This window comes from Syngnathus leptorhynchus, chromosome 1, assembly GCF_054491065.1.
Source record: "Syngnathus leptorhynchus isolate UIUO chromosome 1, UIUO_Slep, whole genome shotgun sequence".
NCBI classification, from domain to species: Eukaryota; Metazoa; Chordata; class Actinopteri; order Syngnathiformes; family Syngnathidae; genus Syngnathus; species Syngnathus leptorhynchus.
In genome coordinates this window covers 15,665,375-15,691,219 of record NC_141195.1, presented here as the reverse complement: position 1 = coordinate 15,691,219, position 25,845 = coordinate 15,665,375, and the positions used below count along the sequence as shown (strand labels likewise).

At 39.7% G+C, this 25,845-nt stretch overlaps 2 protein-coding genes and 1 long non-coding RNA gene across 7 annotated transcripts; 2 read left to right on the top strand and 1 right to left on the bottom strand.

The window, feature by feature from the left end:
- Window positions 1–148: 148 nt before the first annotated feature.
- Window positions 149–18,343, top strand: LOC147062161 (uncharacterized). 2 transcript variants are annotated; one of them, XR_015066993.1, is made up of 4 exons: window positions 162–212; window positions 13,014–13,155; window positions 17,102–17,236; window positions 17,761–18,343. It is a non-coding gene; the product is annotated as an uncharacterized LOC147062161 (long non-coding RNA). The 2 variants fall into 2 exon arrangements; XR_015066994.1 differs by lacking the exon at window positions 13,014–13,155 and having other exon boundaries at window positions 149–212.
- ptger2a (prostaglandin E receptor 2a (subtype EP2)) lies at window positions 2,218–11,515 on the top strand. Of its 3 annotated transcripts, none has more exons than XM_085919229.1 (3): window positions 2,218–4,994; window positions 7,008–7,926; window positions 9,490–11,515. In XM_085919229.1, exons 2-3 carry the CDS (start codon window positions 7,078–7,080, stop codon window positions 9,775–9,777), a joined length of 1,137 nt encoding a protein of 378 aa, XP_085775355.1. In that variant the 5' UTR covers window positions 2,218–4,994; window positions 7,008–7,077; the 3' UTR covers window positions 9,778–11,515. The 3 variants fall into 3 exon arrangements, with proteins under 3 accessions (XP_085775355.1, XP_085775338.1, XP_085775347.1); XM_085919212.1 differs by having other exon boundaries at window positions 7,004–7,926; XM_085919221.1 differs by lacking the exon at window positions 2,218–4,994 and having other exon boundaries at window positions 6,110–7,926.
- txndc16 (thioredoxin domain containing 16) lies at window positions 16,258–25,503 on the bottom strand. Of its 2 annotated transcripts, none has more exons than XM_085919195.1 (20): window positions 25,213–25,503; window positions 24,324–24,511; window positions 24,146–24,228; window positions 23,950–24,023; window positions 23,762–23,836; window positions 23,327–23,448; window positions 23,155–23,245; window positions 22,880–23,027; window positions 22,606–22,775; window positions 22,459–22,519; window positions 22,195–22,330; window positions 21,967–22,113; window positions 21,639–21,698; window positions 21,319–21,523; window positions 20,088–20,224; window positions 19,927–20,011; window positions 19,456–19,597; window positions 18,988–19,175; window positions 17,826–18,016; window positions 16,258–17,200 (listed from the first exon to the last, which is right to left on the bottom strand). In XM_085919195.1, the coding sequence occupies exons 2-20, from the start codon at window positions 24,481–24,483 to the stop codon at window positions 17,007–17,009; spliced, it is 2,469 nt and encodes an 822-aa protein (XP_085775321.1). In that variant the 5' UTR covers window positions 24,484–24,511; window positions 25,213–25,503; the 3' UTR covers window positions 16,258–17,006. The 2 variants fall into 2 exon arrangements, 1 of the variants encoding a protein (XP_085775321.1); XR_015066987.1 differs by having other exon boundaries at window positions 17,057–17,200; window positions 18,988–19,137.
- Between the last annotated feature and the right edge of the window lie 342 nt (window positions 25,504–25,845).

The following is a 25,845-nucleotide window of genomic DNA, read 5'->3' as shown; positions in this document are numbered from 1 at the left end:
AACTCCCATTAAAACAGATACATTAGGGTGGACCTCAGCACCAGGCCTCTCACTCAGCAGGCCTACAATTAGGGGTGGGGTGATGGGTTTGTCCTCTGTGATGTCATGCTCTCTTTCTATCTTTGATGAGTTTCTCTCGCCACGTTGGCAGGCAGTCATGGAATAAAGACGCCTTCGCCATGCCTTCTGCCCCAACGTGTTCATAAAAAAAGGTAAAGTGCAGTTTTTAAAAAGTAAAAGAAGTTATATGTATTGATATATATATACTAGCAATAGTTCATATAAATGAATAAATGAATAGCAGCGGCACGGTGGCCTCACAGTTCAGAAGGTGCCGGTTTGATTCCACCTCGGGACCTCCCCATGTGGAGTTTGCATGTTCTCCCCTTGTCTGAGTGGGTTTCCTCCCGCATCCCAAAAATAGCACTCCAAATTGCCCGTAGGTGTGAGTGTGAGTGGTTGTTCGTCTCCGTGTGCCCTGCGATTAGCTGGCAACAAGTTCAGTGTGTCCTCTGCCTACTGCCCGATGACTGCTGGGATAGGCTCCAGCACGCCCGCGACCCCCGTGGGGAGAAGCGGTGCAGAAAATGGATGGATGGATGAATAGATAACAGCAGGTTGTGCAATGGTTCGTGGGTTTCCAAGCTTTGTTCGATTTTGATCATACCTTTTATATTACCATTACACACTTGGATACTACCTAAATCATTTAATATGCTAAAAAAATGACACTGATATTGATTACAATAGTCCTAACAGATCCCGGCGGCAGCCAGAACTTCAAAGTCCGCTAACGCCCACGACGAAATGCCTTTCAAGCACCAACCGTGCAAAGCTCCTTTGAAAACATCACAAAAGTAAACGACTGTTCCACATAAACGCCTTCTTTGAGGTCTTAAAGTCATGAGTGATGTAATAAATAAAACAATGACATGGCTAACCCCGTGTGTTAAGTGGATTGTTTAAAATAAAAAAATAAAATAGACTTCAGATAGTTGAGGCAACTCAGGTCCGGCGGGAGCTGCACTATCCACCCGTCCTCGTTCCATGCGCTCCCTCGTACAAGCGGGTCTTGGAAAGGTGTGCCCTCAGAGGGCGACCTGGCCAAGGCACAGAGCGACCCGGCTGGAGCTCAACTAAGTTGAATTCACGAGCGGCAGCGTTTGGCAGTAATCATTTGTTTTCAAGCCAATTTCACCACTTTCGATTGGCTAGAATTGCAAAATGAATTTGACCATATTTAGACATGAGGTTTCCACCAGACGCTGGCAATATATTCCTCTGAGTCTTGGTATATTGTCTATCTGTGCTGCTGCACCTTTTGTGTTCAAATAGTCACCACTATGTCTCAAAAGTTGTGTTAAATTGGCGTTTGTTAAATTAACACCTAGATGACCATTTGTGGCAATGTTGGCATTAAGCTAGTGAACCCTAAAATCAAGTTTGTTTTTGACATAAAACCTGAAAACTTAAGACTGTAAATAAGTGAGAGGTTCTCAAATAGTGAGACCTGCATTCTTGCCATATTGCAAAGTGTTAAGTTATGACTCTTATAAATGTTAAAAACAATAACCAACATTTATTGTTTAAAAATAGCTTCTGAAAAGACATATGTTGTATTTTTAAATTTTGTTTGAAATCAATTTGACCTGCTGTCCAAAGCATATCACGAGCCATGATGTTAATCAGAATATATTTGTTTATGAGTGACGAACGCAAGGCAGGGCCCAAGCCCATGAATAGTGAAAATATGCAATTAATTGATGCCCCAAAAATCTGAATCAGAATCAGACTGCAGCTCAGGAATTTTAGTCTGGTCCATAACACAACTCATCTGCCACAAATCATTCTCATAACACCTGGATGATTCAAGGTAACATCTAATAATGCCTTCTTTCGCTTCTTCCACAAAAACAAATCCAATCATGAACCCAAGAATCTTACATTATCCCCAAACCGTTAGTAATCTTTAATGGGAACATTGTTCATGTGACGACTGCAATTCTGACAGACTTGGTGTTGGGTGCCATCTTGCGTCTGTAGACGTACATTACATATTGTTATGGAATGAATTGTTCAAAATGGATGGATGGATGGACGGACGGACGGACGGACGGACGGACGGACGGACGGACGGAGGGAGGGAGGGAGGGAGGGAGGGATTGTGCATGCATGTATTGTGTGTGGCATGCATGTATTGTGTGTGCTGCGCAGTTTTCAAAAAGTATACAATATTAGCTATTATTATAAGACACTGTGATAATACTGTTTGAATATCAAAACTGCGCTGGAACATCAAACTCTTTTTAATTTCCTAAATAATGTTTTGATTCAATTCAAATATATGACACATACATTTTATATCTATGTAAATAAAGGCTTTTGAAATAATCAGTTCTTGAAAAATAAATGCAAATGATTTAAATTTAAATGTTAAATCTTCAATTAAAATGTAATTCGGTAGTGATTCTTCCACATACCACTAGAGGAAGCCCACATAGCACTAGTGCAAGCCTGTTCAGATTCGATACTCAAGGGCGACTGCCCTGCCTGTTTTCCAAGTCTTCCTCCTCCATCACACCCATAAGATTTAAAGAAGCCGGCTAACGAACCTGATTTTTTGAATCAGTGTTCATGTTAATTAGGAACATGTTAATTAGGATACAATATTATGCCACGGTGTACTTATTTTCATTTCATAGACAATTGCGATTAATTATAATCACTGAGGAGAGTTGGGTGACGTGAAATATTTCCTTCTTCCTGGTAGGAAGGATAACAAAAAATATCTGAGAAAACTGCTTTAGTGAAATGCAAATGTTCTACCCTGTAATCAATGATCAAGACCGCAATAAATATAGGATGCTACCGACCTCAGCTTGCACTTGCGGAATTGGATACCCACAAAAAAATCCAATAAACTCATCAATAATTCAGATGGAGGCCATTAGTGCACACAGCACAGAATGCACAGAAATGATATTTTCCTGTCACCTTTGGGACACCGCTTGCAGTCATTTCTGGGAAAATCACTGCCACCATAAGCCTCTCCTAAAATCTCATTTACCCCCCTTTGGAATCACACAAGTTGGGTGTGTGTGTGTGTGTGTGTGTGTGTGTGTGTGTGTGTGTGTGTGTGTGTGTGTGTGTGTGTTGCATCTATGATGGTGGCACTTGTTAGCTCTTTAAGCACCCGCCACCAAGCTTTCACCACAACAAAAAGCTGTTTACAAGCAGGGGATTCACAGATTTAAGCCTTAATCAATAAGTGGATTGTGCACACAAAGAGCAAAGGGCACCGGAATCTTGTCTTACATTTAATTGGATCAGTGCAGACCCAAGCATGGATCAGAGGGAAATGGCAGCCCATGTACACGATATAAATAATAGAGATGTTCAATACCACTCTTTTTTTCAGACCCATACAACCACAAGTAGTCACCAATACTGATGGCAAGAACCAATGCCATGAGTACTTTATGAAACATTTGTGATTAAACCAGTGACAGATTATTTTAAAGAATATCAAAAGTAATGCATTGAAAATAAGTCACTGAGCATATAAAAGGTTTGACATGGATGTAAATTAAACATTTCAAAGTCAAAGTCTGCTTTATTGTCAATTTCTTCACATGTTAAGACACACAGAGAGATCGAAATTACGTTTCCCACCATCCCGCGGTGACTAGACACATTACACAATACATACAAGCAAATATGTATTTGTTAGCCATACATGCCTTTTCCTGATCGTCAAACGGAAGCAAGAGGGTATCCGTACGCGCCCTTCCCTAAAAAAGAAGAAAAAAAATTAAATTATTTGTGGAGAATAATGAATACTGTATATGATAATTGGATAGAGTAGGAGTATCACAGGCTATCTCACAAAGTTTAATAGAATATTTGAATGTTCTGAAGTTGGTAAGGATAAAGCTTTATCAATCTTAAACATCTTTTGTGATGATTTATTCAAATTTTTTAAACCTGTTGGATCATGTGACAGCGTTTGAAACAGGCGCTGAATGGGAATTCCACGACTTCCTGCCAGGTGACAATTTTGCGACAATGTTCCAATGCCAATTGGCAAGCCATGGGCTAGGGAACGATATACTTGCAAAACCTGCAAAGTCAAAGCTGTCAAATGTTGATTGACTCAAACCTGAATGAAAGCTGAAGTAGAAAAAGGGGAAATATGTGGTGATGTTTGCGACACCGTGTACTTTTCCACTTTCTACCAGCTGTAAAAAAAAAAAATCTGTATTCATAACACAGCATCTAACAACATGTTTGAGTTTTAGTTTTCTTTTCAATGTTATAAATAGATTTTCCGGTACTTGGACTTTGAGTGTTCGTGTTTTTTTACTGTTTTTAATTTTTAGTCCCTACGTTTGAAAACAGGCATACGTAGTACCTTCCATTCCTTAATTTGTCAACATAGACTCATTACTTTTTTAGATTAAAAACTATTTCTATTTATTTATAATTAAGATTAAAAACAGGTATTGTGCAGTGAATTATTATTATTATTATTATTATTATTATTATTATTATTATTATTATTATTATTTGATCTTTGGACAATAAGTTGATTTTTCTTCTTTTACCTGTAAGTAAAGAAGTTGAATCAGTACTTTCTTTTTTCTTTCTTTTTTTTTTAACACAAATATCTGTACTTCTGCCTATAACTGTGAGTATTGTGTTGTTTACCAGAAGAGTCTGTGGCCGCTGTCACTTAGGGGAAGTACAATGACTACAGTACTTTATGATGTGGTTCTACTGTCGAATACTTAACTTTTCAAGCTGTGTAGCGTTTGCGGTGGTGGGCGTGGCCAAACCACAGACGTCATCGCACCTCTCCCACTAGCCCGGCGGGTCCCCTCATGTCAGCTGCTTCTCCATTTGTCTTCATCTCCATGCACGCACGGACCTTGGCGCTACGTTTCTCCACGCCAAGGACTGGAAACATGACCAAGAGGAGCAATCCGGTGCGATAGGTGATTACTTTGTTGTTAATATTTGGGTGTTAATTTTGGTGGCGCACTTCGGTGACTGCACGCTCTCCTTTTCATTTGACGCGCATTGGAGGGACGGAATTATTTAAAAAAAGGAAAAAAAAACAGCTCGCTCACGCTCTCATTTTACGCGACATGGAAGTAGGGAATTAAAAACGAAACAAAAGTTTTAGCATCCACTCGCGGTAACTTTCTCTGTAAAGATATTCAATTCTGCAGAAAGTTGCGCTCTTTAGCACAATTCTACTTAAGTGGTGACTGGACATCCATTTAATGTGTTTTTATTTTTTTCTATGATCAAGGTCTCGTTAAAAGGGTATTCTCGCATGCAAAAAAATAAATTCCAGTAACCCAGGTTTGCGTGACCCAATATTGACATATCTACCAATGGAAAGACACAATTTGGACTGCAAAGTGGAGATGACTAACAATGTGTTTCATTTTAAATGCCTCACTTATTGGTAAACGATGACTAAAATCCAAAGACTAAAAGTTTCTGCGTAGTATTTCACACCCTTTCTTAGTGAAATTAAATCCCACGTCTATGCACAGCATCAGATTTGAGCTGAATGGCTCTTGGCTTTTCAATTAAAGGCTATGAACCTCTGAAGAGGTCAATAGACACACAATCACAGGTGTCATACAGAACTATGCCTGTCTAAAGAATAATAAACACCTAAAGAAGTCCAGTAATGAATGGTACGATATTGACAAAAGGGTTCTATAGTATAGATCAAAGGGTGCACTTGAAGTTCCAGAGCAACATTATTTCCTTTGAATGTAATTTTTCTAATGAGACAGCTTTTATGGATCTCCAGGCTGTCTGCCATCTGTAAGCTTTCAAAAGGGCAGAGGAGCGTATTTAGTTAGTACAGAATGGCCATTTAGTGCCCCACTTGGGCACAAATTGAAAGTCAAAGTAAGGCGCTTAGTCGGATTATCGGAAAATACGTTAACTGTTTTGACATTTAGCTGCAAGCTCGTGATTTTCTGTTAATGGTATGCTGAGTCATTTTGACTTTGTTTTGTGGGGAGTTGCGTTGATTTCGGCTACTTCCGTGGAAATGTAGATGAAGGGTTTTCTCTTTTTGTATGTAAAATAAAACATTTAGGTGCGTGTATATGATTTAAATTGCTGCCATTTATATTTGTTTTAAAAGTGATATCCTGGTCACTACTATTGTGATTTAAAATGTTCATCTCAAGAGACTCATAAACCTTCAAATGCTTTATTACTTTTTACAAGCATCAAATAGTTTAGACTAAAAGTGCAGTCCTGAAAGTCATTTACTGTAAAAGGAAGACAATAAATTAGCAATGTAATAAGTGGCATGTGCTTTTTGCATTTAGAATGCATTTATACATCTGGGGCTTTAGTCAGTCATTTGATACACCATTTCATGACCTTTGCCAAAAGCTGTAGCGTGCAAAACATGTATGACCGTCAAACACTCAATTTAATGAAGCCAGTTGACCTTTTATTTTTCTTAAAATGAGAATTTTCCAAATTGAAAACTGGTTTAAAATACTATATTCAACTGTGGCCATCACAAAACAACATATAAAGTGAAATCAGATATTTACATATAACGAAAGGAGCAGCATAAAATGTGGCAAAAATGTTTGAATTATTATTATCTATTATGTAGTGCTGTTTATCTTAATAAGAAGACATCTTCTAAATACCGTTAAGATTGAGAAAGATGATTTAAGATATGAGATTTTAGTTGAGAGCGCGGTCACAGAATGAATTCAATTGATAGCTTTTGCTTTTTTTAACAATGCCTAGCCAGCAATGAAAAGAGACAAACAAAACATTTCAATGAATTCCATTATATAGCGGGAGCTAATGTGCATTAACATTCGGTGACAATTAATTGAGAAATGTTCTAAAAGTTTGGCAAATGTTTCTCTACAACTCTAGTTGTAAATTGCCTTGACATTGTCATCGATAAAAGTGACGTCACAAGGTCATACGTATTTGTGTTCAGACAGGATGGCTGCCGACAACAACTTAATGAAATGTTCTTGACACCGTTTTGGAACGTGAGAGACATACTTTGGGATGACGGTGGCACAGTTTTCAAGCGTAACGGAGCTACCCGACCCCTGCCACAGCAAGCACTACGTGGATTCCAGGAAGAGTCCCACCATCAGCGCCGTCATGTTCGCCGCTGGCCTCTTGGGCAACGTGGCCGCCCTGGTGATCCTGGAGATCCGACGCCGGCGAGAAGCCAAGGCCGCAGACAGTCGACGGCGCGTACTGTTCCACGTCCTCATCACGTCGCTGGTAGTCACGGACTTGGGCGGAACGTGTCTAGTCAGTCCACTTGTCCAGCTGTCATACTCGCACAACATTACCTTGGAGGGAATGTCACCCAACACTCACGGAGTGTGCTCCTACTTTGGATTCAGCATGACCTTCTTCAGCTTGGCAACCATGTCTCTTCTCCTAATGATGGCCTTGGAAAGATGCTCGGCTATCGGCTACCCCTACCTGTACACTCGATACGTCACCAAAAAGCTAGCCTACATCACAATTCCCGTGGTGTTTTTAGTGTGTATTTTATTCTGTCTCCTCCCTTTTGCGGGATTTGGAAAATATGTACAATATTGCCCTGGCACTTGGTGCTTCATTGACATGAATCCAGAGAAGAAGAAAGACCGGGTCTACGCAAACCTCTATGCCACAGTCATGTTAGTAATGGTGCTGACCATAGTGGCGTGCAACGCCTTTGTGGGTTACCAGTTGCTGCGCATGTACCAGCGGCGGAGAAAGAACGGCGGCTCCGTCATGGCCAGCACACGCTCCAAGACTGAGCGCAGGCCCCTGTCCATAGCAGAGGAAGTGGAGCATCTCATCCTTTTGGTCTTCATGACGACCATCTTCATCATCTGCACGCTTCCCCTTGTGGTAAGAGCACAGATTTCAGGTCAGCCCACCGTTTTGGGGCTTTTTCAGCCGGAGAACCATTTTGTCTTGTACTGCCAATTGGTGTCGACTGCTCATGACATCACTGTGCCAAACTGCTAAGGTAATGTGCTGATGTTTGCAAGATGATCATTTTCAGTCAACAGCAAGTGACCGAAATGGATAGAAACAGGTGGATTTTTCTGCCTACTTGGTATGAATCACGATAGGCTAGCATGAAAATATAATAACAGAAACACAGACAGACATTGCACTGCACTGACATGACATGGAAATACTCCAAATGACTCGAAATGTATAATTTATCACCGCCTTCTTATATACTTTGATGAACTGAGCAATACGATACTTAACCTTGATCTGATCCCTCAGGATCAAGTTGCCATTTTCAGCCGTTATAACAACAAGGCTGTCAATGTTATGTGCCACCGCTTATTTATGATTGTACGTTGAAAAATTAATCCAACACAAAATCTGAATCTGAGAGCCCATCTATCTAAACGTGACATTGAGCTGCTCGGATGAAAACGTGCAATGTGCAACCTCGCTCTATATTCTACCAACTGCTTTGAATTCCATGCAGGGCTTTGAAATCAGCAGTACGTTCCGCTATCGCTGAATTGCAGATTCCTGGAGTGACTACCGAGAAAATACACCCATGCATAATCGCTGGGGGGGGGGGATGCTATGTTGAAAGTCACAGTTCGGTATGTACATCGGGTTTAAGGTCATATGTTAGACAATGGCGGGAAAATACACACAAATTTGCTTATCTTTGCTGTAAACAGGTTTAAGAGATTTAATGCTGCTAAAAAAGAGTGCTGCAGGAAATTCTTTTTGGGCTAATTGTCCGCACCCTGAAGTGGAGACACGAAGCAGATGTCTGAACTGCACTGGAACTACAGGGAAACAATGTTGAAATTGAAATCAAACAAGATACCACTTCAATTGGAACTCAGTTTTTTTTTCCTTTGTTTTTTTGTTCCGTATGTGAAATGTGTTTTTCAGCTGCATGTCAAATGGAAATTAAAAGCTGAATAAAACTGAAAATAGTTCCAATGTTGTTAGTCTTTGCAACAACATCAGAGTGCAATTAAAAGTTTTCCGCTCCCACCAAAAATATGCAACTGTGCAAGACTAAGGGCCCACCCAATACATGTCTGCAGATTTGTAACCAGATTTGTCTATCTGCTCCGCCATTAAACACCTCCAACCAAAATGGCGTTACACCTGCTTTTTATGAAACTAAAATCTAATCTGCTTTTTGCAACCAAATTTTGTCCAGGTCTACCAACAAACTGAACTGAAATGCTCAAAAATGACGATAAAATGAAGTTACTGTATACTGAAATAATGATAATCTTGATTCAAATTCTCAAACTCAGTAGAAAATATGGGCATGTTGAGTCAAACACAAAGCTTTTATTCTCTTGTATGAACTGCTACAAGTGCTTGTTTTACATCTGATGCATCTCATACGTAATGTCAAAAGTTGATGTGTGTGCAGCCAAGCTGATGCAACGCCATAATTTGGTCTCATTTCAGATTCGTGTGTACATCAACTCAACTAAGGTTCGCGAGGAGTCTCACCCTCTGGACCTGATCGCCCTCCGTTTCATCTCGGTCAATTCCATCATTGACCCCTGGGTCTTCATCCTCCTCTCTCCTGGCGTGCTGCACTTTTGCTGGGCCTCCATCTGCAGATCTCGTCGAAGAACTTTGAAGGCTTCTCGGCTCAAATCCACAGAGGCCATAGAAAGTCGGACAAACGTAGAGCTGTCGTGCCCAGAACTGGAATACACGGAGTCTTTTCCACCTCTTGAAAATGTATGACGTGGATTTTTGTGTATGTGTGTCGGTAATTTGATATTTATTAGGTCTTGAAAGGTCACAGAGTTGGATCTTCTTGCTAATCACACGAGGCACATAGGTTTTGAGTTGTTGTTTTTTTTTATCTATTTTTGCGGCAGTTTGAGTTTTATCAGTCGCTGCCACATCCTTATCATGTCCGGGTTGTTTCCAAACTACTTTGTGCACCGATATCTTCATGCGTGTGTGAATTCTGTCAAGCTACAATGCGTCTTAAGTACTTGAGTATTTTTTTGTTTTAAGGCTAAGTAAGGCTTGTGTGTAGCAGGGCCAGCGCGGATTTTTTTTTTAATCTGAATAACATTTTGATAACTCATTCATTAACTGGCAGATTATTAAAAAAAATACGTATTTATAAAATGAAAATATTTTGCTCTCATAACACTTAGAACAATAAAGAGACAGTATGAATTACAGGCAAAACATTTGACTGCAATACTTTGTCCTTGAATGTTTACAACAGAAGAATAGTGGCTAAATATTCCGTTGAGTTTTTTTTAGGAAAGCGGCAAATGTTTCAATGCCATTATCTTTGTTTTATGAGTTCTTTTTTTTTTCCCCACGGATTTTAAAAGATCTAATATTGGCTGATTAAACCGGCTAGCCGATTAATTGGTCTGGCCAGTAGTGTGTAGTTTAGTACAATTAAAACAAGTGTGTCAAGGATATAAAAAAGAAAAGCACTTCATGCATTCAATTCCTACTTGTGGATTTTATTTCTGTTTTACTGGCAAACTCATCCATTTGCCTCGGCTCAGGCCAAAGAAAATAAAGTATTACTTTGGCGCCATCTTGGTATTGTTTTTAGGTTTAAGCCATTAGGTTTTGTATTGACTGCAGTTTCAACGTCCTTGATTGCATGCATCTTCTACTTTGCCGTTTATATTTTGTCCATCTTTTATTTGTATCTAAAGGCCAAAAGGTGAGTTAGGGTTCGTGGAATGTTCTAGTGCGCGTATTTGTTTGTCCATGAGTCACATCAATTTGTGCTAGTGTGTGATTTAGGCTAGTACGCCAGCTCATACTAATATTTGGTTGGTTTGAATATTCAAACCTATAAATCCAGTTGTCTCATACCATGCTAGCTGCATTTCTGTTTCAAGTGCTTTGCTGCTATCTTAGAGCATCTATACACAATTACAAATCACCTTTAAGCGAGGGCTGTCAATCATTGGCAGATTTTCCCTATTCACAACAGGGCTTGATCTTTATTGTTGTCTGTCATCTGCACACATCCTCACCACAACACTTCAATCATCCTTACCGTGCCGGATGCGGCCCACAGGCCAGGAGTTTGACGTTTATTCTATTTAGGTGTATGTTCAAGGCTGCTTAAAACACATATTTTTATTGCTCACTGCTTTAGTGTGCATGTGATGGATGTGTGAGAGTAGTGTGTATTTGTGCGTTACTGAAAAAGCATAATAATCAGTCATGATGGTTTGTTTTCTCTCTCGCTCTCTCAAAACATGTTCTTTAAAATGTCAGTGTTTTATTATAATATAAATAATTTCCAAAAGATAATATAAACGATACACTGTATTATAATATTAGATTGTGACGTGGACATGTTTTCTTTGAAATCTTAAACCTCAGAAATTAGAAATGCTTGAAAACAATGCTCTGTATATGTTGATGAAGTCATATGGCATGTAACAATGCAAGTATTCACTGTAGATGAAACTGTGTGTCATCCAGTAAATATTTGGTCCAACCTGCTTTGTTAACCTTTTCTCACACGCACCGACATGTTCAAATTGATTCCATATTGTGAAGAGTATAGCTGAAACAACCCCCAATAATGACTCTGCCAAACCTGAATGATTAAAATGCGGCTTTCACAAATTGTCCTCCGAACATACTGAAACCACGGCCCGCTCAACTGTCAACCATTTCTACTACCTGAAAAAAAAAATGCTGACTTGTCTAACATCTTTCTCAATCTTACTCATAACTTACCGCATGTCAATGACTCATTCCAAAGTGTCACACTAGCAAAAAAAAAAAAAAAAAGACATTTCAAGAGAAGGTCTTGACTCTGTTATCCAGGTCCTAATTCAGAGCAAGTGTCACTGGTGTGTTGTGATAATAGTTCATTCTTCTAACATTTATCAGAGGATGGATTCTATTTCCCAATGCAAGGTCTCACTCCTCTCCTCACCCGATCCCTCCCTCCTTCATCTCCCACAGCCATTAGCCAGTCAGAGTGAGATAATACCATTTAGAAAGAGTTATGATCCCGCAATGGAGATATTAAACGCCAGCACCAATTGTCATGCACAGTTCTCCTTGCCCTCCTCCACACTTTGATGCAAGTTCAATTTGGTCTTTTCATTTTATAATAAGCAAAGTGCACCCTGAGGCAACAAACAACACTGTGCCATTAAACCTGCACTATAGAAATGCCGCTATTAGTTTCTGCTCGACGCTGGTAGCCACAGGAGCAAAATTAGCCAATCAAAATAAATAGAGCTTGATTAAGCACTTGTTAGATCAGTAATGTCGACCGACCCACAACGACCCATAACGTATCCTACAAATGTACTGCCGCACTAATAAATGATTAGCAAAGCAGCCAGGAACCAGGAACACGACAAACTTAATTGAGTTTATGCAACACAATTGATTTGATGATTAATTTGCATTGTCTGTTTAATTGGATCATCTCTGAGATCTGCGGAAGGAAGGAGATCATGTGTTTGGTGTCCTGGTTTCTCTTGGTTCTTTAGCAAAAATATGTTTTGTACTGATACTTTAGGAGGTCAGAGGTCAAACAAAAGAGGCTGCCAGTCATGGGTCATGGGGTCAAGAAAAACATAGCTGTGGGGGAAGAGGACATGTAAGAACAATTGTCCTGTTTGCATTGCCGTTTTCCTGCGCGGGCTGTCCAAAGAGTTGGATTATTTATTTTCTTTGACTTTTGAACTTAGACCACCTGAACTATAATCAACATAACAACCTGCTCCAAAATGTTCTCCAAGGTGTCGGAATAGGTGTCCCGCTGCTACCTGCTTGCACATTCTTGAGTGCATATGGGAGTGTGCTCATGGAAGGCCTGTCAGAACTGGTTCCCAGTAACTTTATCCAGCACAGCCTGGAGCAATCGAGCACTAATCATGAATCATGGCCAGACTCGCCAACTTTCAAAAGGTGTGGCTTCAGATTCTACACCTTGATTATTTTTTTTATGACTTCCATAGGGTCGCAAGTGAGCTGAATGAAGTCAATCTCAGTTGATCGAGAACAACCTGGCTGGCTTGGTCGCCAGCCAATCAAAGGGCACATACAGACAACTAACTGGGAAAAACCCAGGCAAGCACGGGAAGAACTGGTTGTTCTTTGGTATGTAAATAATGCAAAGTCTCATGAGGGAAATTAATTAATGGAAACCAAAAACATCTTTGTCATAATGACAGTCAGTGTTTGGTACTTTCTTAGTTTGTACCCTAAAATGTAACTTCAACTTTTATTTTCTTAAAAGTACTCACATTTTGGGGTTTTATTTTGTTAACAAAATGGTTTTGTCAATTTTGGTTGTAGTTATTTTGTTAGTTTTTAGTCATTCTTGCTTCGCGGTAATCCTGAATTACATCCCTGACGGCCCGTTATACACATGCATCTACCAGCATGACTCTCTGGAGTCGTGAACATTCCTGAAACAGGAAGACGTTAAGCAGATTGTACATGAAAAGACAAAAGGAGGCCACTAAAGGAGGAAGTTTTCCATCCTGCAGCCTCATAAAAGGAAATATATACACTTTGATGTACACACACTGGACAGAACATGCTATCATAATCTGATTGAACTCACATAAGCATATGCCGCCAATCTGTAAACTTCTCCTAGAAGAGTCCAAGCTGTGATTTGAGGAAACACCCCAAGAGTGACTGCACGGTGAACATTCAGAAACATGAAATGCAATTGAACTGCGATTATAATGAACCTTTTATGCACACAATCTGATTCGATTCTTTAAATCCAGGAGAGTACTTTTTGTTTTGGCTACAGTTCAGTTGAATTAACTTTTTAGTGCAATACATTTTCATTTAATCTTTAAGAATTGATTGTTTTTCAATATTTATACAATGCAACCTTTATGCGATCAATTTTAACAAAATGATCAAATCCATGTTTTTTTTATTTCCCTATATTAATGTGTTTTCAGTAATTATTTCCATGCGCAACAGATTAGTTGAATCATAGACAGTACTAATCCCCCTGAGATGTCCCCTCTTTTCCTTAATAAGGAAGTTAAGGTCTGGCAAAGCAAATCATGTCATTTTATTCCAGGAAACCCTTGCGGTATCATCGCCATGGGACTTGACTATTACGCATATGCTACGATTTGACTCCCAAACGCACACAAATGCTTTTGTGTAATTAGCATCAGTGCTGCTCTCAATGGAGATCAAATGACTAGATGAGAATTGTGTCTCCGTGACTAATGACAGTAATTATTATCCTGATTATTATGATGTATTATTTAGTAGACGTCTACATTTAAACCACCGCTTGTGCTGGTTGGACTCAATAAAAGTGAAGAACACATTTTGCCTGTTAGATAAGTCCTACTGAGAAAGAGATCGATGCCATTTTTTTTTTTTTTTTTGGGGGGTTAGTGTAATGGGGGGCTACAAAATAATTTATGCTTAACATACATGACACTCTGCTTTGACTATTATTTTGTGCCCTAATTGTCATGTTTGTCTTGCTGACTTTTTGTATTCATTGCTAACGAATGATGTCTCATCTTTTGGTCTTGAGTCTCCAAAGAGCAGAAGGAATGTTGACCTCTGCTTTTTCCTCTTTCTGCCCCCTCCCCCTTTCTGCTTGTTTTTGTTTTATTTATTTATTCTTTTAGGCAGCAATCATTTAAACATCTTCAACCCATGCTGTACACGCACACTTGCTGAAACCTACTTAGCCTCAGTCAAACAGGGAAAAAAAAAAATCCTTTTTAAATTCAATCAGCAAATGTGATCAGTGAATGGATACGCTCTGGTTACACTCTTCTGAGAAGACGCCTTTTGTGATCAGTTAATATCAGGTATCTTGTCAATTTAACATTCGAGCTAGATGTGCTATAATGAGTGCGAAAGTTGCCAGAGAAAGTTTGGATGCAGAGATAAAGATGATTAAAAAACAAAAGTATGAATAGTTTTGCTGGCACTGGTATGTTTAGCAGCTATAAATGAAGTGCGTGGGTAAATATTGACCGAAAGAAAACATCACATTGTCAACTTGACAACACTTTAAGTGTTTTTAGGGTAAATTTAATTTGTGTCCATGTTTGCAAAGCCGGAGCTAACGTATGTTGCCATATTGTCACATTGTTTTGTCGTTGGGCCTTTCACGAGTGTGCTAATGTTCCGAAAGCTTAGAGAAAGTTTCATTCAAAGTTACTTAATAGCAACACATGGCATGGTCCTAGCTTTCAAGGTGTACCATGGGAATAAGTCATCAAAAGAGAAAGTTGAGTTGAGTAAGAATATGTTCCTGATTAAAATTTGCTGCACAGTCACCGTGGTTCTCTCCAAGATTGACCTGAAAAGAGACAAGTGTGCTTACTGAAAGGAATTAACTTCAAGAAATTGTGTTTATTAGCCCTGATTCCAAATTGGCTCAGGTAAATGGTGAAATGACTGAGACATTGTCCCTCATTATATAAAGTATATGGTAAATTGGCCCGCCATTAATGATGCAATACACCAAGTCAATCTATTATCTGGCTAATTTTAAAAACATGTCTGTGAGAAGAACCATTGGGAAGTTACACCCCATTGTGGCAGTGCCGCTAATTTGCATAACAAATGCCTACACAGGTTTCTCTGCTCCGACTAAAGGACGTCGTGGCTATATTTAGTGACTTTTTATTATTGGCCATTAATCAATGGGCCTGCTGCTGCACACAAGGTGATTTGGGTAATTGTATGGGTCTGCCTGGCACGAAAACCTCAGTCAGAGTCAACCCATACTGAGGCATTGTACATTTCGTTCTAATTTAAGGCTCAAGCGTTTAGTCGTTCTGGGGCTGACTGTCATAGATGACAAACACAAACAACATACTTTCTGAGAATCACAGCTCAGGTTTTCATCCCTTTCTTGTCATGAAACGCAACGTAAATAGTGCGCTGTCCAAGAAATGGCCCACCTGCACATTGGAAAAAGCCTGACTGAGACTGACACTGAAGAATTAAGAGCAGCGGTGGCCCACTCCGCAATAATAAACATACTGTAACGTGAATAGCTTTCTGACAGCGTCAAGGAAAATCAAGCATAAAGTTGGAATATTGGATACAGCGCACATATTTGGACTCTTTAGATGGTGCAATTGTTCCTAATGAAGTGGCCCGAGAGTGAAGGAGCATTCTAATCCAACTCTCATCATGCACTAAACTTTAGCATCAGCCAAAAAGCTGAACTCTGACATCAGCAAAGAAGAATTTAATTTTGGACTGTTAAACTTCAAATCTGTCAAAAATAATAAGTACAGTGCATAACCAATAGAAACCTGCAAAATGCTGCAAGTGTGGACAGAAGAAGCAGGAATGAATGAACCTCATAGTTGTTTACATAAGCGATTGCACATTCAAACTTCAAAACAACAACAAAAAAAGGCAGCTACCACACACACACAAAAAAATAGAAGACTTTATATTTTTTTTTCTGTGAGATATTTAAACAAATATTGACATGATTGTATTACCATGTTGAAATTGGACACTTTAAGGGTGTCCTTTAACAAATTGAGGCTATGCCATAGGTTTGTTTGCAGTTACAGAAGAGTTTGCAGTAGGAACAATAATTTACAAGACGCACCTTAATATAAGGGCACTGGAATTTGGATGATTTAGTGAAAGCATGCTACTCAACCAAACCACCCATGTAGTTTTTTTCTTTTTACAGCAATACAAAAATACCAAAGTATAATTCTGAAAAATGATCCTGGTGATTCAAATGTCCAGTGTAATACACAGGCTCCCTCTAGTGGTATGACAAAAATCACTAAATTAAACGATCAAACAGTACATAATGTAACTGTGCTTTTTTTTTTTTTTTTTTAATCCAGTAAAATGCATTTGTTTAGTTGTATTTCACTTTTAAATACAATTAATATACAATCACAGTAGATTAACCTTTCAAGCACTGGGCATTGAATGTTATGATTAAGGAATCATCTATAACTGATTTGTCATAACTCAGAGTGATGAGGCGTGCGGTCTGTTGTTGCTTCCTCCACGTTCAACTCTGCTTCATCCATCTCCATTTCTTTCTCCTCCTTTTTAGGACCACGTTGTTTTGCAAAGCCGGGCTCCTCCTCATCCATGATTTTCAGAAAGTCATAGAACTCAACAGAGGGAGGCCAGTCATCTTGACCTAACATCCCTGCAGACGGAGACCAATGAATCAATTAAATCTGAAGTATGTGATCATTCAAATATTGGTTCCACATAAAAAGAAAATACAAAAATATTGAAAATATTCCATTGTGAGGTTGCATTTTAATTACTATAATGGTAGCCATGGTAATGTAATGTAAAGTAGGTGAAAAGTGCCAGAGAAAAATATTCACATTGCTTTCCAAGTAATAAGAAATTCGATGGTGAGCACAATACAAGAAACGTGTTGCCACACATTAAGTTGATTATGGTGTAAACAACAACACATTACACTTAGGCGCTGAGTCCACACTCACAGTAGGCACAATTAAAGTTTTACTTTAATGGGTCTGGAAAAGCATTTCCGAGCCATTACAAGAGGCAGAGAAGCTAAATGGGGCAGGCTATTCGGAATTCTGTTCCGCTGCAAGCTTAATGACAGAGTTGCTGACTTATTGCAAAATACCATCTATTATTAGTTTAATGGCCAAGTTGTGGGACGGTACACATTAGGAGTAAAATGTTCTTTGGCTAATGCTTGGCCGTCCATATTTGCTGCTCTCTTAGCTTTTAAAGTGCACATCTGCTATGAAAATGGACTCTGGAACTGAGTGAGACTTTGGGAACCGTACCTGCAGGGGACTCTCTAGCTTCCTCCACCCTTTGCAACCACTGCAAGACAGACTGGGCCGTGATGGGTGTGTTGGGAGGATACTCGTAAACATCATGTCCGGAGGGCAAATGAGTGAGAACCAGCGCAGGAAGAGGTGGCATGGAACCCAGATACGAACCCAGGACTGACATACCGGCTGGAGTGCGACCACTGCAATAAAATGTGTTTACTATTTTTCTGTTTGTGAAATATGAATAACAAATGAGATTGAAGTGAACAACGGAAATGAATGCACTATTCTACAATATTTTAATAATATGGACAGAACGATACCATCTCTGTCGGGTGATAATCTTAAAGATCTACTACAATTTTGACCTCTTGACACAATGATGCATCTCTGGTTTTTCCTCGGTGTACTTTTCAAAATGTTGTAGCTAAATAACCTATCAAAGCTCACGATGAGTATTCGCTGTCAACTGTCCTTCAAACATGACGACCTTGCACAATGAATGTTGTTTTAGGCAGGCGACTGGCACCAAATTTTCTCTAAAGCATGTCTAACTGACTTGGGTGGGTAAATTACCTCTTTTGTTACACGGATTAATATTTTTTTGGGCTCGAAACAACTTTTTTTTACTTTTTACTGGAGCACACTTATTTTTGGTCGAGAAGAATTCCTAATGGGAGAATTCCAACCATAAATATACATTTCACTTTGAATTTAGCATTTTTGTATTAGAGATGGAATTTAAAGCCTTTATGGTTTGAGAGGAAACAAAATATTTCCCTAATTTGACTTTACCAAAACACTAGAAAATATCACCACTTGGAGCACTGCAATGGCCCTACTTACACCATGGAAAATTTCTATGCTCCCTGTAAGATTTAATTACGGTCGCGGGCGTATTCTGTATTTGTCACCCTGGTAATAACAAGCGGCTAGTCATTACCAAGTGAGCCCGAGCCCTCCGCAGGGCTAAAGATATATTATAAGGTATACAAACATAATCTCGCTGATTTACGCTACATTCATTTCACGTTGCTTCCGGTGAAAGCCTTGCAGCTTCATTGGGTGTCTTAAAAGCCAATATTCCGATTGATTAAGGTCCAATGTGGACTAATAAACACAATTAACAAAATGTAAACATATAATATTTTAGAATGTAAATAAAGCATACAGATGGATCCAGCAGGTCAAGTATGGCTCCATCCTCTCGCCTCCCAATTCCAGAACGCCTTTCATCTCCTCCAGCAGCGCCTTGTTCTGCCTCAGACCGATCTCGTCTTCCTCTTCTCCGACGAAAAGCAGAAGAAGAGCTTTTCCCAAGCTGAGGAAGGATGGCAGGTTTTCCACTGTCAGTTCAGGCTGACAATACAACAGAGGCAAAAGTCAGTCACGTGAATGTGGGAGAAAAAATGAAAAAAAAAACATCATCTTTTTATAACCTTAGCAGCAATGCTCAAACTTTGTGGTGTTCTATGCAAAAAAATAAAACCCAAAGACAATTAAAAAAAAAAGGCAGCTCGATACCAGATTTACTTATAAAGCTCATTGTGGCACCATTTTAGTAGCACGTCACTCCAACAGAGCATCTACCGTTCTTCACAAAGACAGACATGGACACAAAGTTTAACATCTAAATTACCAAAGGATGGAGAAGTGCTGCGTCAACCTGGGAGACCAAGTTATCGACAGTGGTGAACAGCGACAACACAGAGGGCTGGGAGTCTCTCTTCCAGGATGGAAACACTAAAACGGCAGGAAGGTTGACCGACAGGCCGGCAGCCCTACAAAGTACACACAATAAATACAAACACACACATAGAAAAAGTATCTGATAAATGACTCTACGACTGTATAACTGTTAATTTTCCATTTCCTAATACCTCAAGAAAACAAAAGTGAGTACACCTTACAAGGTCCAGGGGTTGTTTTTGAAAAACAGGTATAGGAATGCTGCTGGTGTACTCACTTTTGTTGCCAGCATTTTAGACAGGTCTTTTGAGTAAGTCTTTAGTGTTTTTCCCATGAAGATTTCTCGTGGATTTTTTAAGAAGCAGTGGAATTTAATAGTTGCAGACAACCTTGAAAAGGAGGAACAATTCACAGTGCCTACCATTCCTGTGCCAGCACGTCTGTCAGCAGGGCACTCAGCACCCTCCCTCGCAATGACTTTGCCGCTTCATTAAAAACTGACACACCTGGCAACACAGAGACATGACATGGTTTGAACTTCTTTTCTGAGTTCATGCTTATCTCACACAATTAATCTATTACCTGTATGCACATGCGAACTAAACAGTCCGACTATTCTGTCAGGGATAAAACCTGCTAGCTCATGATGAGGGGTCCCGTGAAGGAAAGATGTCACTTCCTGCTGAGTAGATAGTATCTGGGGAGAGGCCGGACGGCTCCTGGTGGAAGGACAATGGACATACGGACACAAACAAGTCAGCCCATGAAAAGTTGATTACTTTGGGCCTCACTCCTTCAATAACAAAAATAATGCTTTCTAGGACACCTGTCTGTCATGGGCCCTCAGAAATGTCATCACTTTCCTCCCCTTATATCCTTGGACATAATTTCAAGCTCAAGAATGACCCGTATGAATTGCACAGTGCAGGAAATGAGTCGGCACCAGTGTTTTCTCTCAAACTAAAAACCCCTCCATCAACTATTTCTGTACATTCATGCACAGCTCAGCACATAATATGCTTCCTGTGTGTGTTTATTTGGGATGGCAAAGATATCTTTAACGGCACACACACACGCGCACACACACACACACACACACACACACACACACACACACACACACACACACACACACACACACACACACACACACACACACACACACACACACACATTCTGTGGAGTCATGATGCTTTATCACATCTGCAATGATGTCCAAGACAAACATTCCTTGGAGATGCAGGTTTCCCTCAGCTTTCTTTGAAAGCCTTCTGACAGCGTTACATTTGCTTCATCTATGAAATGCATCCGCTGAGATGTTGTTGATATTTTAGTGAGCCTTAGAGCACTTTTGTCAAACCTAAGGCCCAGGACATCATATTTGATGGTCCACTAAACATATTGTCTACTTCACGATTCTTGCTAAATGGTTTTGTTCATTTCAATTTGGCAGAGATGGTACAAAAAATTGCTTTTTCATAACAATTAAATACAATGGAAAGTATTAATGAATGTGTGCATCAAGATTTAATACCGCAGTCCGATTCATTGTGCTGCTCCTTCTGTTTTTGGCAACCAGAAGGCAGTTATGCAGAAAAAAGAAAAAGGTAAGAGTAATTCTACTATGACTACTGTAAGTGACTCCATCTGATGTTGTCATTTTAGCTAGAGGATAAAGAATACAAGTGTATTCAAATCCAAACAATTTGAGAAACCTTTCCATTCTATCTTTCTATGAGATTCCAAACTATCTTTTCACCTTTGCCTTTCATTCAATACACAAAATAAGAAAAGTCATACTGTAGCATCTCACAGCAGAATGAAGCGAAGTAGCGGCTCATATCCCAGCATGCCTCTGTACTCCTGAATCAGCTCCTGAGGGCTGAGCAGCAGGACACTTGGGAAAGCAGTGATTGGCTTGAATGAGACTGGGCGGGAGCCGACAGGCTGAGCAGCGCAGAGGTCGGTCCATTCTCCACAATCCACTGCGCTCATGTGAACATCGACGACGCCAGCATCTAGAACATGTGGCAGTAAAAAGAGGCTTCAACATGGGAATGTAAATGAGCCCACACATATTTACGTGTTCGGGAGTCAAAAACAAATGCCTGTCTGTCAGCTCGTAGTAATTACCAGCAAGCCTCTCTGCCACTTCTGTAAATGAGCTGAAGAAGGCCGTTGAAACAGCGTCCCCTGGTGGTAGTATTAGAAAATACAATTAGTATTTGTTGTTTTTCCATTTGTATATGTTGTGGCATTTGTCCCTGTCCAAATAAGCACCAAATCAAATTGGCGGACTCTGGGAGTTGTATGCAAATAGTAAAAAAAACGTGTAAAATATTGTGTACATCTATATCCATACCAGAGTGACATTTTTATTCCTTGTCTCAAATACTTTCCCTAAACAAAGTTCTTGCCAAAACATATTTTGTATCTGCGTAACCATGGGACAGAAACATACATTTAAGGTAGAAAAGCACCACTGTGAGGCCGCTTTGAGCAACTGCATTGGGGAAGTCATCAGACGTCAGTTGGGTAATGGAATCCATATGCACCAAGTGGCCTCGGTTCTCATAGACAGATGCCACGATCTCATCGTCCAAATCCCCTGGAGGACAAAAGTGGAAAAAGATCTCCCTCGTTATCCTTCTATTGCTTCTCTTCATTCATCTCAATTTATCAACATTACCATTAGAGACATTATCCTCAGTGTCACACTCTTCCCCTTCCAGCTCCTCATCTTCCATTTCATCTTCCTCATGATGGTGGAAGAGCTCCAAGAGCGCATCCAGGTTGTCCAAGGTCAAATATTTGACCTCAGACCCCTAGAAGTGTGAAACAGGCAACAAGGTAAATAAAGGGGGGTGAACTATAGTATAGTGCCTTGAGATATAATTTTAATTAATTATGTGACCACGCTCGTGGGTCATAACCTTGGAAATAGTCATCAAACCTTATCCGGCAACCTGTAAGCCACGTTATATTCAACAGGAGTTTTCACGGCAGGGCTCTTCCTGATAACACATGAAATCATTTCCAATGGTCCAATTAACCACAAAAATATGATACAAGACCACTAACCACGAAGCTTGCATCTTACCTGTGCACAAGCGTCAGCAGGGCGATGCCTCTCAGCCTCCAGGCCAGTGCGTTGGCTGTGTCCCTGTCAAGTTGCTCTGTTTCCGAATTTGAGAACAGAAAGACCTGAGGGGTTTGCTGGTAAGGGAATTGAGGTCTTGCAACAGCTGAAGGGTCTTTGTACACTTCCGCCTGGTGGTGATTGAAAAGATACAAAAAGTCAAATGAATTACAAGTCTGTTCACGATTTGTTGATTTCTTTTGGCATTTGTGAGTACGCAAAGTAGCCTGGTTACCAACAGTGGAGCCTCCATGAGTTGCAGGAATGTGTGCAGGCTGAGTGTGGACAGTGGTGTCCTCATTGGTGTTAAAGGGCAGCGCTCAGAGGAGGGAGCCATACAGTGGAGGAACCACACTCGAGACAACGGGGAGGCTCTGTGAACACTGAAAGGGAACCAGAGAGGCGCTGACGGTCATTGAAATCAATTTGATTATTGTAAATAAAAAAAAAAAAAAGAGAATTCCAATTCATTTTCTTCATTCACAATGTGACAAGAAAAGACAAACATACCCTAAATGCTTCAAGACAGGGCCCCCTGTTATGAGGATGAACTGATACTTCGATCCGTACACATAAGCAGTCTCCATTACTGATCTGTGCTCTAAAGTTTTGCGGACACAGCCGGTTAAGGTTGATAGCATTAAACCAGCAGTCTACCATATTTGAACCAAGATGTCTATACCTTGTGTGCCAAGACTACTGACATAAGCCAGCACGATATCTTTCTTCCCCTTGACTGATTTCTCCATGACCGAGAGGTCGGCGTCTGAATGCACGTACTTGACCTCGTCGCGTAAAATGGCACTGAAAGGCAAATTAGAGACTGTTCCTTCAAATCTAAATAGTGACTTCAACTTGATTTGAAACAATAAGTGTGACAGGTAAACAACAAGATTTGCAAGAGTGACTGTGGGTTCATGGGGATCCAGAGGAAGAGGTGACTACATATTCGAAAGAAAAACTATTTAGGAAAAAATGAAACACAATTAGGGATGTTGATTGTAAGGAAAAAAGAAAAAACGTGATCACACTATTACCAAAACAACAACAATGAAAATAAAACATATTTAATGAAAAAAAAACTATACTTAGCCTGAGGGACTGTTTGTTTACTTACAACAAGACTTCAGAGACAATGGAGTTGACGTCAAACACAGTGTCCAAATCAAAATTCACAAACTCCTTACCATCCCTTCAAAGAGAGAAATTTGGACTTCAATAAAACTGAACATCACCAATGAAACAAATCATTTTGACTAGTTTTAACCCACTATGCACTGAGCACTATACCTCCGCTCCACATACCTAAAAAGAAAAGCAGTATGCTGCGCCATTTCTTTCATGCAGTATGAGGGAACCATCTCCTTGTTGCAGTTGATCTACACAAAAAGGGATACTCATGTCACAGGCGTAGCCATTCCCAATACCAACACACGAATAATGCTATTCTGAATATTTCCACCCATCCTTGGTATTTAAGTTGCATGACATTATGTCTTACCTTGCCCACTAGTATTCCATAATCGTTCAGAACATCTGCAGACTTTTTCAATTCTCCCAAGAAGAGAGAGATGCTTTGGGAGACTAACAACAGAAAAGAACAGGAAGAAAGACAAAATAATTATTGTATTATAATTGGCAGGAATAAGCGGTGTGGTTTAGTAAGAGCACTGCAGTACCTTGATTTTCAAAATAGATGAAGATCATCTTCCCAGAATTCATTTTTACATGAAAGTCCACAGCTGTGAATTCTAGGAGCAGGCCTGATGTGTTGAATATGTCTGCGCATCCCACGGCACTTGTGCACAGCAGCAGGAAAGTTACACGCAGCCACATCATGCCAACTCGGCCTTGCTTGTCCCTCCCTCTACAGGGGAAGAAATGAAGGAGAGAAATGAACTGGGAGTAAAGGCGTACAGCAACCTTTGAAATGTTACATTAATTGTACATATACTGTATATTTAGTGGGCTTATTTTTTAGTACCAATATTAATGGAAAAACGTTTGAGGCTATAATACAGAAAGAAGGTTTGGTGCAGGTACCAAAGGAAGGAAGGCAGAAAAGTGAATTTAAGTAGAAAAGGAAGGATGCAAAATAAAACGTCGGTCCAAGGGAAGATGGGAAGTATGAAGGAAGGAAGAAAATAGGTCCGTAAGAAAAGACAAAAGAAGCAGATATTAAACGGAAGGGTTGAGGTAAAAAGGAAATGCTGTTAAAATATGTCTAAGCAAATGAAGGAATGAGAGAAGGAAAGAAAGAGGGAAGAAAGGAGGGGAAAGATGCCGGGAAGAAATTTCATGTCTGAAAGGAAGCAAGGCAGGACTCTTAAGTGGAGACAAAGGAAGACATAAAAGTATGGATCAGCAAAGGGAGATAAGATGTCAGGATGTATGAATAAAGAGAATAGAGGAAGAGGAAAAATAAATCATCAAATAGGTACATTAAATACTTTTTACACAATTAATATAAAGTGATGCTGATCTACATAAGGAAAAAGTGCACGTAAAATGATTCAACAGTCAGGTAAATTAAAGTTAGAAGAGAAAGGAAATTGATGGATAACCTACCTGAGAACTGTTAAAGTGCTCAAAGGGCAAGAATGACGTCAGCTACCTCATTTTTCACGGTGTAAAACAGTTGAAAGATGAAAAAAAATAAAATGCTTTGGGTTCAAAGAACAATCTGGTGACAGGTGTATTAGCATCGCGTGCTAGCTACCAGTTGTCTTTTTTTAATAAGCAACCAAACCAAGACTGTGGAAAAAGCGTTAACCATTAAATAAAAATAATTGGGAGAAGCTACACTGTAACACTGGATCGTTGAGAAACGCATTGGGATCCAAACGTCACATTCTGTTGTTGTTTCGTCTCGAATCAAGTCAACGTACGTGTTATACATAACTTCCGAATAAGGTTGTCAAAATAAAACTATTTGAGTGCCGCTATGCACGTGGAAACTGAAAAAATACAAACAAAAATCAATAGAATTATAAAAATAACTTTGTTTTTATATTGACATGATACTGTGTTTCAAACAAAGACATAAACGTGCTGCATTATTTAAAATAACTTTTATTTTTCAGGCATTTTCTTATAGCACCGTTTACATTTCAGCTAAATGTTTGGTTAGGATAACCACGTGTTTTTTCTAAACCAATTGGGTCTTCGAGGAGTTTCAGATGTGCGCTCAATCGCCGCAAA